Source organism: Oryctolagus cuniculus, chromosome 8 (genome assembly GCF_964237555.1).
Source record: "Oryctolagus cuniculus chromosome 8, mOryCun1.1, whole genome shotgun sequence".
Taxonomy (NCBI): Eukaryota; Metazoa; Chordata; class Mammalia; order Lagomorpha; family Leporidae; genus Oryctolagus; species Oryctolagus cuniculus.
In genome coordinates this window covers 135,526,760-135,541,684 of record NC_091439.1, presented here as the reverse complement: position 1 = coordinate 135,541,684, position 14,925 = coordinate 135,526,760, and the positions used below count along the sequence as shown (strand labels likewise).

The following is a 14,925-nucleotide window of genomic DNA, read 5'->3' as shown; positions in this document are numbered from 1 at the left end:
CTTCACATTTGGTTTTAAATAAGAACAATAGTGTCATATTGAATTAAGTTATTGATACAGAGAGAATAAGTAACACATTTAATTGAACATACGATATGTGTCACTAAGTTTATGATAATACTACTATGGATGAAGAAACTGAAGACAAAATCTCTTTTTTTAAAGATTTATTTATTTATTTGATAGTCAGAGTTACACGGAGAGGGAGAATGAGAGACCGAGAGAGAGAGAGAGGTCTTCCATCCGCTGGTTCACTCCCCAGCTGGCCGCCACGGCCGGAGCTGCTCTAATCCAAAGTCACTAGTCAGGAGCTTCTTCTGGATTTCCTGTGTGGGTGCAGGGGCCCAAGGACTTGGGCCATCTTCTACTGCTATCCCAGGTCACAGCAGAGAGCTGGGTTGGAAGTGGAGCAGCCAGGACTCAAACCGGTGCCCATTTGGGATGCTGGCACTGCAGAGGCGGACTTACCAGCTATGCCACAGCGCCAGCCCCAAGACAAAATTTCTTTAATAAATTTATCATACTCACATAGCTAAGAACTGGCAAAAGTAGGATTGGTATCTAGGTTAGTATGTTATAATTTGGCATCAATAATAACCTGAAAGGCTGGCTTTGTGGCACAGTATATTAACAATCTGCTGCCTGTGACAGTGGCATCCCATATGAGCACTATTTGAGTCCTGGCTGCTCCACTTTCCATACAGCACTCTGCTAATGTGCCTGAGAAAGCAGCAGAAGGTGGTACAACTGTGTGAGCCCCTGTCACCCCTGTGAGAAACCCAGATGGAGTTCCAGGCTCCTGGACTGACATGACCTGGACTCAGTTACTGTGGGTATTTGGAGAGTAAACCATGAGTCTCTGTAACTCTGCCTTTCCAATAAATAAATGAAAAAATCTTTATAAGACATAAAATTAACTTAACAAATGATGCTTTACTATAGATATTACAAATAATACATAGACAACTGGAGTGTGAATTTGGCACTTCAATTTAGGTATGCGTGGCGGGATCCCATATCAGAGTGCTTATGTGCTGGTCTTACACGTCTCCTGACTCGTTTCCTGCGGATACAAACCATGGGATGTGGCAGTGATGGCTCAAGTCGCTGATCCCTGCCACTCATATATGAAATCCAGACTGAGTTCCCGGTTCCTAATTCTGCTTGGCCCAGACCTATTAGGAGCATTTGAATATTAAACCAGTAACTAGGAAACAGCTCTTCTCTCTCTCTCCTCTCTCTTTCCTCTCTCTCCCCCCACCTCTTCTTCCTGCTCATCAGTATATAAGATACTCCTAATGTGCATTCAATTTAAAAAAACTTTCAATTCCAGTGGCTCTCATACCTAGATAAATTTTGATTTTGGTGTTTCCTCTGAATTCCCAAGCCCCCTTGTGTTGTATGTGCCCTCACAGTGAATTCTGTTGTTTTAGGCATGTCGAGGGCATCTGTGCTTCCTCAAACATTTATAAGCAGGAAGTTGAGAGAGTGGAAAAGAAGGGAAGCAGGAGGGAGAGAGAGAAGAGAAAGCATACCTATAGTTGAGCTGAGTGTGCTTTAGAGTTAACAGCTTTCAATGTTCTATCTCATTAGCTTTCACCAAAAAACAGGAGTCAATTCTATTGTTACCTTCATTTGAGAGATACCCGAGCTGGGGCATAAAGTGCAAAATGATTTGTGTGGGGTCATAACACTGCTCTGTGACTGGAGATTAATTAGAATCCGGAAAGTTGGCATCCACAACCCCTCCTGCAAATGACTGCGACAGTGGCATAGGGGTTCAGGAGTTTCATTTTATTCATTCGATGCAAGAGAAAAAAACAGGCAAAACAGGAGACTTCAAACATCATTTGAATCCCAAGCAACCCCACTCATAATTCAAGAATGTTCCATATCATTTGTGATATTTTGAAGTCAGGATTATTTGTGATACATTTTCCAAAGGACAGCAGAAGTCTCAGAACTCCTCTCACTTCCACACAGTGGTTAAACTCTTGATCGGAGTCCATCAGTCTGCATCAGCCCCCAGCACTTCACACCACTAATAAGCTCGGTGACCCTGGCTACACAACCAAGTATCTCTCTTGTAAACCTCCACTTGTGTAAATGGGCCTGAAAGCTCCGGCTTCATAGAGAAGTTGTTAGGGCTAATGAGATAATGAGGTAATGAGATAATAAGTGATATGAATCCATCCTGTTAAAGAAATGAAATTATATATGCAAGGCATGGGCAGTGGCTTACCAGAGTACTTACGAGTTTCTTTTGCATTTCAGAATGTGAGTTGTAAGTATAAATGGAAGTTGGGGGTTATGCTTTTAAAATACAACTGTATTATCTACATTTTTGCAACTATGATGTGTTCATCTAATGGCTAATTAAAAATAAACTGGATTCCATCTAGCACATATATTAAAATAAGAAATACTGGAAATTGCCATTGTTTCTCTTTGAAATGGTGGCACTTGGAATTATTGTTGCATAATTTAATGACAATTAAACGTACTTTTGTGAAAATATCTAATAGCCCTTGAAAACTGACACAATTTGAATTTGAACGTCATTGCTTATAAACAAAATGAGAATGCATTTTTCTAAAAATCATCTTGATTTTTAACACATCAGAAATCTACTCTTAACTGAAAAATTCACTGAAAGCAGGTCTAATTATATATGTTTTCTCCTAAAAGTTTTGATATCTTTTTTTTTTTAGAGGAAGAGAGGGACAAAGAGAAGGAGCTCTTCCATGCTGCTTCACTCAACAAATGCCAGCAAAAGCCAGAGCCGGGCCAGGCTGAGTCTGGGTACTCAGCACTCAGCGTGGGCCTGCTCCATGGGAGGCAGAAGCTCTGTGCCTTGACGGAACACATGCTGCCTCCCAGGGTCTGCGTCCTGAGGATGCTGGAGTCAGGAGGAGTGTGGAGTTGAACCCAAGTACTCAGAAATAGGATGTGGGCACCTTAGTCATTAGGCCAAAAATCTGCCCCTAGAGGGTTTGTCATATAGTTAACCGCTGCATTAACTAAACAACATTGTTAGTGACAAACAAACGAGTGAATCCGGCAAACTCTAAGAAAGCAATTTAATAAAGAATATTAGAAAACTTGTTTACTATTCAAAAGAACAGACATGTTGTTTGATATGGTCCCTCTTAGTCCTGTGAACACATATGACCAAATATAAGCAAGTTTTTTTTCTTTCTTCCCTCATTGCAGGAACAGCTACTTTAGCTGCTGACTCTGATTACAGAAATAAAATAATAATTATAGCACACATATTTTTCGTATAATATGAATATTTGCTTGAGAGTTCTAGAATGTGGACTAGGGGAAGCCGCCTAAATTTGCAAAATAATCCAGCTCTGGTCTGCAAGAACACAGGAATTAATTTACCAGTTCAAGATGAAGATAGCCGCAGTCTGGAGATCATGATGCCACTGTCCCCATCTTTTGTTCCTCCTCCTAACCTTCTCCTTTACCTCCCTGCTTTGCCCTCTTCAAAAGCTCTCCTCTAACTTGTGAATTTGAGATGGTCTTTGTGACAATATATCTACGGGAGCTGGAGAATTTAGTGAATAAACATGATTTCCTCACATTATCTCTTATCTCCCAAATATTGGTTTTTGAGTAGCAAGTAGCAGGAATTTTGTTCATGACAATGATATTGGCAGGCCAGGTAGGGACAAAATTCACAAATGCTCTAGCTATTTTGTTTCTCAGCAGAGTGAGCAACTGACCACAACTGATCACAACTGTGTACCAGGCTTATGTGCTCACATCATCAGAGGAAGGCAGCTGGGTCATGAGGACCGGCTGCTTATGCTGAGCTAACTCTGCAGCTGAGATTTCAGATCGCCCCGCAACTCCCAAGAGTCCTGTTCTCAGGGACTTTCCTTTCTGTTCCTTTTGCAGTAGTAGTGTGTGTTCTGTTTTGTTTTGTGCAAGGAAACGGGAGGAGGCAATGGGCTCGAAGACAAGGTGAGGAGGTAACAGGCTCCAACACTGAGTATTTTGAACAGTTGCACACATCAGTGTTGCACACACTCTATTTCCGCCCTTGAGACTTTATGCCTTTTGGATCCAGGTGAGGTTGTTTCTGGCACCAGGTGGTGCAAGACAAAATTTTCAGATCATTGCCCCAGTCCTACTGCAAGGAGGATTTGTTTGCTCTGTTTCCCTGTGTGATCATTTACTTCCTTTTGGTAAAATATGGGCCACTAAATTTCAGTTATTTTCCAAATCCCTCTAGGCCGTATCCTTGCTGATCAGCCAGCCTGCCATGATTATTTCAGGGCTAATAAGAAAATAACAATACTGAGTGGTCTAAGTGATAGGTTCCAAAGAATGAGGAAACCCATAGACTCTCCCTAGTCTCCTGGAGTCAGCTTTTACTTCCACTGGGCCCCCAGTAGAACTGACAGTGGGAAAATCCATACTCAAATGTGGCTAAATTTTTTTTTGACACCAGCTCCTGTTCATCAATCAGTTTCTCTCCAATGTGGGAATGAATGAAGCCAAAAACCATGAAAATCCCATCCTACCAATGAGGACAAACCAAATCTAGCTATGGTATGATTGACCTGAGAAAAGGATCTTCATCACAGGAAAGGAATACGAAAGTTGCCAAAATCAAGATGGAGTCACTGGTGTCCATCCTAAACAAAAGTAGATAAAGCCAATGGTTTACAAATAATGGATTCTTACACTTAACTATCTGATAGCAACTATCACAAGTGTTCTCCCAGAGTCACACCTCTGCAGAGGCTCACCATCACAAAAGAGAGATCTTAACTAGATACAACACTTGGTATTCTCATACTTCATGCTAGAATACATGAAAACATCCACAGTGACATGCCAAACTAGGCCTTCCACCTCTGGGTACATGGGATACTGGTGTTAAGATTGGAAGTACTGATTCAAAAATTGGGTTTATAAAAAAAGGTATTCTTGGACTTCATTCTAGAAAAACAGAGTGATGCCTATACAGTACCCAGTTTTCCTGATATACATATATTAGCACCTTGCTCCAGGTAAAAACAGATACTAAAACAAATTAAAAATAATTCTACTAATAATTCTACTAATATAATAATTCTACTAATAATTCTACTAATAATTCTGCTAAAAATTGGAAGTCAAGGTTTAAAATTATTATGTTATATTACAATTCTTTGTGAATAGACCTCTAAACTAAGAGCCAAAAATTAAATTGGTGTTCTTTATACCCTTGCCTCTACAAAAACAGGACTGAAAAATATGCATTTCATCCATGAGAATCTTCCAATCCCAAACCCCCAAATGACATCCATATTGAGTAGAAAGCAGTCAGAACAGAATCAGTGCCCCTTTTCCAAAAACTGGAATGGAAGATTGACAGTAAGAAATTTACAAGAGTACTTAGAATGGATCCTTTCTTCCACCCATCCATTGTAAGAACAACCGCTTTAGTTGCTGACATAACTTACATAGCTCAAAAATAAAACAAAGTAATAATTATAACTCATGCTTCACACTGTTGAGTGTTAATGATTCTTTGAGAGTTCATGAAATGAACCTTGGTGAACCCATCTGAAGTTGCACAATAATTTGGCTCTAGTCAGTGTGGCCAGAGCACTGCATTTACATCTGCAAATTGAAGAGAAGCACTGGGATTCTAAGCAGTCTCTCTCACTTGGCCAGAAGCAACATGCGCTGGTCCTATCCTTGTTGCTAACAATTCCCCCACCTCTCCTGTTGGCCCCCTTCAACTTTCCTGCTAACTGAAGAATTTGAGGTATTCGTTGTTTCAAAATCCCCACCATCTTCTCAGGTTGCTGGCTTGTTGAATAAAACTGGTTTCCATACATCAACTGCTATTTCTTGGATACTGGTTTTTGCAGAGTGAGTAGCAGGATCTTGTTCTCAGTCACACACACACTGGCCAATCATAGTACTACATTCTTGAACCAAGTTATTATTTCACTGAAAGCCATGTGATGCCAATTATACAAATGTGTATTCCTCTAAGGATACATTTCATAGTTACCAGAATCCTAAAAGTAAATAACCAAACTATCATATTGTTTTAAAAATGCTTTTTCTATTAAATTCATTAGATGTACATATAGCAAATGCAAACATGGACAACAGGATATCACTGGAAGTCAGTGACTATTCCATCCCAGATCCTATTCTCCTTCCTAGAACAAATCTTCTAAATACTTTTAGAGAAATGGTTCTAGAATTATTATGTAAATAAATATTACCCATTTTCAGATTAATAGTTTTTATAGAAAATGAGACATATTTTCATATAAATGTATTTTCATATAACATGTATTAATTCCTCTCATTTGTTTTTTTGCTATATTCATAGATATATAGAGTTCTATTATATTCTTGATATATAGAATTCTGTTACACACACTAATACATACTATCACATGTTTCCTTTTGATGGCATTGTAATCTGTTTTCATCACAACTCCGTGAAGATGAACATTTCTTACATTTGTATTTGAATTCACATATCACCATTTAAAAATAATTCCTAGATGTCAATATACCAGAGGAGGGACATTTATGTTTTAAAACTAAATAGATGCTTCCTGTAAAGATTTTGCACCAGTTGATTTTCTTACCAATTTATTCCTTCATGATTCTCTCACCACACCAATACAAATGACTTAGATCAAACCCAAATGATGCATGATACAACTCCCAGTCCTTATAATGGACATACCAGTGTTCTAATAATGTGCTAATAATTCTCTGCTGCTCTATATCCGATATTTAGTAAGCTCCCCAGACTTTACAAAGCCTACAGTACATCCCGTAAAACACACATGTTTTGAAGTGACTCTACGTATGTACTCACATTGATGTCTTCCAAGTCTAAATTATTTAGCACGATATTGTTCCTTTTCCAGACAATTGGTGGTCTCAAGGCTCCCTGGATGGCACAGCTCAGGACAGCACTCTGTCCCACAGTCGCTGCAGTAATGCTTAGCTTCTGGTCCTCGGGAAGACTCAACTGGATCACCTCTGCAAAGATACAGTGTCAGGATACTGATGAGCATGTAGTTTTGTACGACTAATTAGCATAGAGTTTCTGAGTACTAGTAATTAAGTCTTTCAATGTGAATGAAAGGGAAAAAAGCTTGTGACGAAATGAAGAGTAAATTGTTGCCAATAAAAGGTCAGGATGACATTTCAATTTAATTGATTGACAAGCATTCTTAGGAGGCAAAGAACTATTAAACATGAAATGAATATCAGAGGCAGAGTTATAATAAGGCTGGCAGATTGCACCCAAAAGAGAAATAAATTATTGAATTGCCAAATTGACATGTAGTGTGTCATAGGCATTGAAATAAAAATGATGTTGTTTATTCACTGATAGATTTATACTGCAGGTGAGGTGAGATCCTTGCTGGCTGGCTTCAGAACACAATAGCATAGCTGAACGGGTAAAATGCATCATTATGCAGGGAAACATAAATTGACTCGAAAGGAATGAGATTTATTTGGGAAGTTGAAGAAAAAAAAATACTGAATTTCACTGACCAAACAGCAATTAAGTGAAATTCTGTCAGCTGTGTAATCAGATAGCATTGATTCAATAGTCACTTCCTAATCTTTAAATTTTAATGTTAAATATCAGTTTTGAAACTAACTTCTCTATGAATTTCTGCTTATAACTGCTAAAATAATAAAACATTATTTGAAATAAGGATGTGGCTTCCTTTTCTTGTTTTCAGACAATCCTTATCAACTGTGAGAATGAACAACCATGCCGTTGAAATTCTCGTCTGACTGGCATGTCTACTAATTCTGCATCCGAAAGAAAGCTGCCCTTTGGTTTCCAGCCGACATTCCCAGGCACTCTTCACTTTTCTACACTGTGATTGGATCTTGCATTTGTACTCTGCTCAGTCTTCGCCACGTTAGAAATAGTTGGAAACACCACAAATAATTATTGTAATTAATTTCCTGCAGAGGTGTAGAACAGTGTCCCTTAATGTTTTGTTGTGGCTGGTGATATTTTTCACGGGGAGCGGAGTGGAGAGTGTCATCCTATAACTGGCATTCAGTAGGATCATCTGCAAGTCTGTGCAGCACCCACTGCAGCCACCTCTGCTTTTCTTTCACCACGCTACTGTCTTTCTCTTTCTTAATCCAATCTTCCTCCAAAGGAAAAAGAGGATATACATCAAGAGGATTTTACCTATCGTAACAATCCAGTAAACACAACTTGGCTTCTGCTTGCATTAAGATGACAGGGCAAAAAAAAAAAAAAAAAAAAAAAAAGGAGGGGGGAGTGAAGTCATCAGAGAAGGATGAATGTAAAATTCACATATACTCCTGCACATGCAACTGAACTGTATCAACACTGTAAACACACACACACCCACACGCACATTTAACTGAGCTGTACAGTCACCATAAACTCACACACACCCATGCACAGGTAACTGAGCTGCATAGTAACTGTAAACTCACACACACCCATGTACATGTAACTGAGCTGGCAGTCAGTGGAAACTCACACACACCCATGCACATGTAACTGAGCAGTACAGTCACTGTACACTCACACACACCCATGCACATGGAACTGAGCTGTGTAGTCACTGTAAACTCACACACACACATGCACATGTAACTGAGCTGTACAGTCACTGTACACTCACACACACCCATGCACATGTAACTGAGCTGTACAGTCACTGTAAACTCACACACACCCATGCACATGTAACTGAGCTGTGTAGTCACTGTAAACTCACACACACACATGCACATGTAACTGAGCTGTATAGTCACTGTAAACTCACACACACCCATGCACATGTAACTGAGCTGTATAGTCACTGTAAACTCACACACACCCATGCACATGTAACTGAGCTGTACAGTCAGTGTAAACTCACACACCCATGCACAGGTAACTGAGCTGTACAGTCACTGTACACTCACACACACCCATGTACATGTAACTGAGCTGTACAGTCACTGTAAACTCACACACACCCATGCACATGTAACAGAACTGCACAGTCACTGTAAACTCACACACACCCATGCACATGTAACTGAACTGCACAGTCACTGTAAACTCACACACACCCATGCACATGTAACTGAGCTGTACAGTCACTGTAAATTCACACACACCCATGCACATGTAACTGAGCTGTACAGTCACTGTAAACTCACACACACCCATGCACATGTAACTGAGCTGTACAGTCACTGTACACTCACACACCCATGCACATGTATCTGAGCTGTACAGTCACTATAAACTCACACACCCATGCACATGTAACTGAGCTGTACAGTCAGTCACTGTACACACACACACATGCACATGTAACTGAGCTGTATAGTCACTGTACACACACACACATGCACATGTAACTGAGCTGTATAGTCACCATAAACTCACACACACCCATGCACATGTAACTGAGCTGTACAGTCACTGTAAACTCACACACCCATGTACATGTAACTGAGCTGTGTAGTCACTGTAAACTCACACACACATGCACATGTAACTGAGCTGCACAGTCACTGTAAACTCACACACACCCATGCACATGGAACTGAGCTGTACAGTCAGTGTAAACTCACACACACCCATGCACATGTAACTGAGCTGTGTAGTCACTGTACACTCACACCCATGCGCATGTAACTGAGCTGCACAGTCACTGTAAACTCACACACACCCATGCACATGTAACTGAGCTGTACAGTCACTGTATACTCACACACACCCATGCGCATGTAACTGAGCTGCACAGTCACTGTAAACTCACACACCCATGTACATGTAACTGAGCTGCACAGTCACTGTAAACTCACACACACCCATGCACAGGTAACTGAGCTGCATAGTCACCATAAACTCACACACACCCATGCACAGGTATATAACAGAGCTGTATAGTCACTTCTCCCTGACACACCCTTTTCTGATCAAAGTGGACATATACTGACACTGGGATTCTGTTTTATAATATCTCGTTTAAATCTATAAGACAGCTCTTTTAGCCATAATTGTTTTTCCATTATAGCAGCCATATTCTTTTTGCCATTATATCAGCAAAAATAGGAAATGTGCAAAAGGAAATTTGTGACATTCACCCGGTTTAATCCTTTCTTGAGATAGTTCAATTTCCTTTAAAGACATTTTTCCACACTAACATTTTATTTCAGTGCTTCCACGTAGCTAAGAACATAGGTAATATCTTAGTCAGCTTTTATTTAATAAACATTCTGTCATAAGTGTACATATGACAGTACTTCAAAAATTTCATGGAAAACAGAATTAAGAGCTCAGTTTATGTTGCTACAAAGAAAATTTGAAATCCTTGTTCATGAAGGATCTCCCAAATGTTTATAACAAATGTGTATGTTAAAGAAACTACATGGTATTTCAAGATTTCTATCCACAAAAATAAACTTCTTTTAATTACATTTTCCATGGACCATCATGATGTTTATGCAGATACATATATACACATACACACATGTGTACATGTAGATTTACATACACATGTATAAATAGGCATAAGCACATATAATAAATGAACCAAAACTTATCTGGCAAATTGGGAATAGGAAAAATTTGAAATTTGCAGAAATGATCTCTCTTTATGTCTCATGTTTAATATTACACACTTACAGAGGAGAGAACATTGTAAAAGTAGTAGCAACATGTAGAGTAACAGATGAGAATTACTAATAATTTGCCATTTACATTTCTTTTTTTTAACTTTTATTTAATGAATATAAACTTCCAAAGTACAGCTTATGGATTACAATGGCTTCCCCCCTATAACGTCCCTCCCACCCGCAACCCTCCCCTTTCCCACTCCCTCTCCCCTTCCATTCACATCAAGATTCATTTTCGTTTCTCTTTATATACAGAAGATCAGTTTAGCATACATTAAGTAAATATTTCAACAGTTTGCTACCACACAGAAACATAAAGTGAAAAATACTGTTGAGTACTAGTTATAGCATTAAATCTCAATGTAGAGCACACGAAGGACAAAGATCCTACATGAGGAGTAAGTGCACAGTGACTCCTGTTGTTGACTTAACAAATTGACACTCTTGTTTATGGCATCAGTAATCACCCTAGGCTCTTGTCATGAGCTGCCAATGCAATGGAAGCCCCCTGAGTTCATTGACTCTGATCATATTTAGACAAGGTCATGGTCAAAGTGGAAGTTCTCTCCTCCCTTCAGAGAAAGGTACCTCCTTCTTTGATGACCCGTTCTTTCCACTGCGATCTCACTCACAGAGATCTTTCATTTAGGTTTTTTTTTTTTTTTTTTTTTCCCAGAGTGTCTTGGCTTTCCATGCCTGAAATACTCTCATGGGCTTTTCAGCAAGATCCGCATGCCTTAAGGGCTGATTCTGAGGCCAGAGTGCTGTTTAAGACATCTGCCATTCTATGGGTCTGCTGTGTATCTCACTTCCCATGTTGGACCATTCTCTCCCATTTTGATTCTATCAGCTAGTATTTGCAGACACTATTCTTGTTTATGTGATCCCTTTGGCTCTTAGTCCTATCATTATGATCAATTGTGAACAGAAATTGATCACTGGGACTAGTGAGATGGCATGGGTACATGCCACCTTGATGGGATTGAATTGTAATCCCCTGGTATGTTTCTAACTCCACTGTTTGAGGTAAGTCAGCTTGAGCATGTCCCAAATTACACATCTCTTCCCTCTCTTATTCCCACTCTTACATTTAACAGTGATCACTTTTCAGTTAAGTTTCAGCACTTAAGAAGAATTGTGTATTAATAACATTATGTTGAGTGAAATAAGCCAATCCCAAAGGGACAAATACCACTTGTTCTCCCTGATAGGTGACAACTAACTGAGCACCAAAAAGGAAACCTGTTAAAGTGAAATGAACACTATGAGAAACGGTGACTTGATCAGCCCTCACCCTGACTGTTGATGAGCAACTTAATATGTTATCCCTCTTAGTATTTTTTTTGTTTGTTCTACTTAATACTTTTGCCATTTACATTTCTGAATTTGAATCTCTACTATCTCATTAAATCATGTACAAGGTAGTGGCATATTCAGGTCTGAAAACTACATGTTAACTTTGTCCTAACACAGAGAAATGCCATTTCTACTGGGTCATCCCTGAAGCTCTTCACTAACATCCTATAACTGGCATTAAGTCTCGGGCCACTAGGTTAGTTGTGGTTTTTATAGTTATATATAATATATATTATATATTATATATGGTTATCTTGGAATAAATGCTGAGGTATGAAATAATATTGTATGCAATATCTTTCTAAAATGTTTTTTCAAGAAGACCCAACTAGGTTCCTTGTTATTCACTCATGGAATATAAATATGAACAGAAAGATTTTTCCTTAAATTTGAATGATATTTAAAATATTCTAAAGACTAACTTGGTAACCTGCATTATAAATAATTTATGCATTTGAAACTTATTTGGATCTTTTTTCTGCAGATTTCATGTCTTCTATGTCTTATTATACACAGCTACATACACAAAACCAATTATTTTCACTGGTTACTTCACAAAATCAAGTGGTGCAGCCTTACATTTAGCAGGAAGGTGTCAATGAGCTCTTCTCATGTCCATCTTTACTGCTCTTTGTGACAGTTAATAGTAAACAAAGATTCAATCTCACAAAACACCTTTATTCTTAAATTTCATTAATGCTATCTTGTGAATGAAGAGCAAAAATGTAACTGTAACTTTATATATCATTTTAACATGTTTAGAAATGTGTTAACAACATAAAAATAATCAAGCTTTCATTCAATTTGAAACAGATTTTAGGACCCAGTTGCATAGGTCATTTGTTCTGTAAGCAAAGAATTATTTTATTGATTTAGTGTAGCTATATGTTTATAAATAAGAGTTCCAAAGAAATATTTAAAACACAATCTCTTAACAACATTGTTTGGGTATATATTGATGTTGGTTTATTGATTTGATAGCATTCTATCCACAAACATATTAAGCTTGTTATATATACACAACCACTCACAGTAAATAGCAGTGATTATTTCAGTAGTGCACTCCAACCCTTCAACTGTTCTGATCATTTTTGTAATTCCTATTAAGGAATGAAGGTAACAAAAATTATATTAATAACATATTATTTTCAAATAAAATATACTTTTCATTTCTCTATTCCAATGAAACTAATTGCTGATTAAAAGCAGATTATACTAACATAATATTAAACTGATAAGAACAGATACTAAACTTGATCTTAGCCAAAAGGCCAAGAAGCAATTATACTAACATAATATTAAACTAGAAATATATTAGAAAAAGAACTTGGGAATCCTAGTTTGATACATTAATCTTACCATAAGAGAATCATGAGTATTCAATAATAATCTCTTAAACTGGGAAATTCTCAATAGTGACTTTTTGTCATGTAATGGTTTATTTCAAAAGAAATATTAATGATTAGCTAATTTAGATTTGCCAAGATACACACAATTTTCATGATAAAAATGCCTAAAATTTCCAGGACTAAATGTTTATCTGTAAGGTACTATATACTTTTATTTTGTTTTGTAATATAGAATTAAAAAATAAAAATCTAGAATTAAATATGAGTGATATGAGTAAATAGCAAAGCACTGTAGAGATAGCAAAGCGGTGAGGACTTGCCCACCTGCTGTCCTATAGACAGCAGCACCTCAGAGGGGAGGCTGACATCTGGAATTACGATTTACTCTTTGCTTTTACCATCTTGAGCAGATACCTGATGGTCTGCATATTTCTATGTGGCTCCATTTATATGGAATAAGTAAAATAAAGGATGACCTTTCTCTCAGTGCTAGGGCTTTAAGATGCCATTTTCTGTATCTTTATCTATATTTCACACAGGTGAAAAAATCTTCTCTGGAATAAGTTAATGTCATTATAGCCACCTAACATTGTTATAAACAAGCATGTATTTATAATATCTAGAAAAATTATCAACTACAAAATGACATACAAAGAGAAAATACAGCATGAGAAAGAACCTAAACAACAGAAGTAACAAACCAGAAATACTGTAAAAAATTATGAAAATAAATCCCAGTTATAAATTTTCACAAGGAACTTAAATCCATTTTTTTTTTCTATTTATTTATTTGACAGGTAGAGTTATAGAGAGTGAGAGAGAGAGACAGAGAGAAAGGTCTTCCTTCTGTTGGTTCACCACCCAAATGGCCACTATGGCCAGCGCTGCGCCAATCCTAAGCCAGGAGCCAGGTGCTTCCTCCTGGTCTCCCATGCGGGTGCAGGGCCCAAGCACTTGGGCCATCCTCCACTGCCTTCCCGGGTCATAGCAGAGAGCAGGACTGGAAGAGGAGCAACCGGGACAGAACCCAGCGCCCAGGTGTCGGAGCCACAGGTGGAGGATTAACCTAGTAAGCCACCACTTTGGCCCCTAAATCCATTTTTAAAAACACATTATAGGGGCCTGAACTGTGATATGGTGGGTAAACCTGCTGCCTGGAGTGCCAGCATCACATATGGGCACGAGTTCAAGTTCTGGCTGCTCCACTTCCAAGCCAGCTCTCTGCTACATCCTGGGAATGCAGTAGAAGATGGTCCACGTGCCTGGGTCTGCACCCATGTGGGTCACCCTGAGGAAAAGCCTGCCTCCTGGCTTTGGACTAGCCCAGCTCTGGCTGCCTCAGCCATTTGGGGACTGAACCAGGAGACGGAAAATCTCTCTCTCTTTGCCTCTGCCTCTCTATAAATCTGACTTTCAAATAAATAAATAAATCTTAAACACACACACGCACACACACACACATTATATGTCTGTGAAAGAACCAACTGAAAGAACCGATTATCATTACGAATGTAGGAAATATGATAACTGCAATTAGTAACTGAACTCATTCTCT

The 14,925-nt window shown here is 38.5% G+C and overlaps 1 protein-coding gene and 1 pseudogene across 6 annotated transcripts in view; both read right to left on the bottom strand.

Moving 5' to 3' along the window:
• FSTL5 (follistatin like 5) overlaps positions 1 to 14,925 on the bottom strand; it is an 837,077-nt gene that overhangs the window by 303,959 nt on the left and 518,193 nt on the right. For all 6 annotated transcript variants that reach the window (XM_051831718.2, XM_051831717.2, XM_051831719.2 and 3 more), the window contains exon 7: positions 6,857 to 7,023. In XM_051831718.2, the coding sequence (XP_051687678.2) occupies positions 6,857 to 7,023 (167 nt within the window). The remainder of the gene's footprint in view (positions 1 to 6,856; positions 7,024 to 14,925) is intronic.
• LOC127487146 (U2 spliceosomal RNA) lies at positions 13,212 to 13,304 on the bottom strand (annotated as a pseudogene).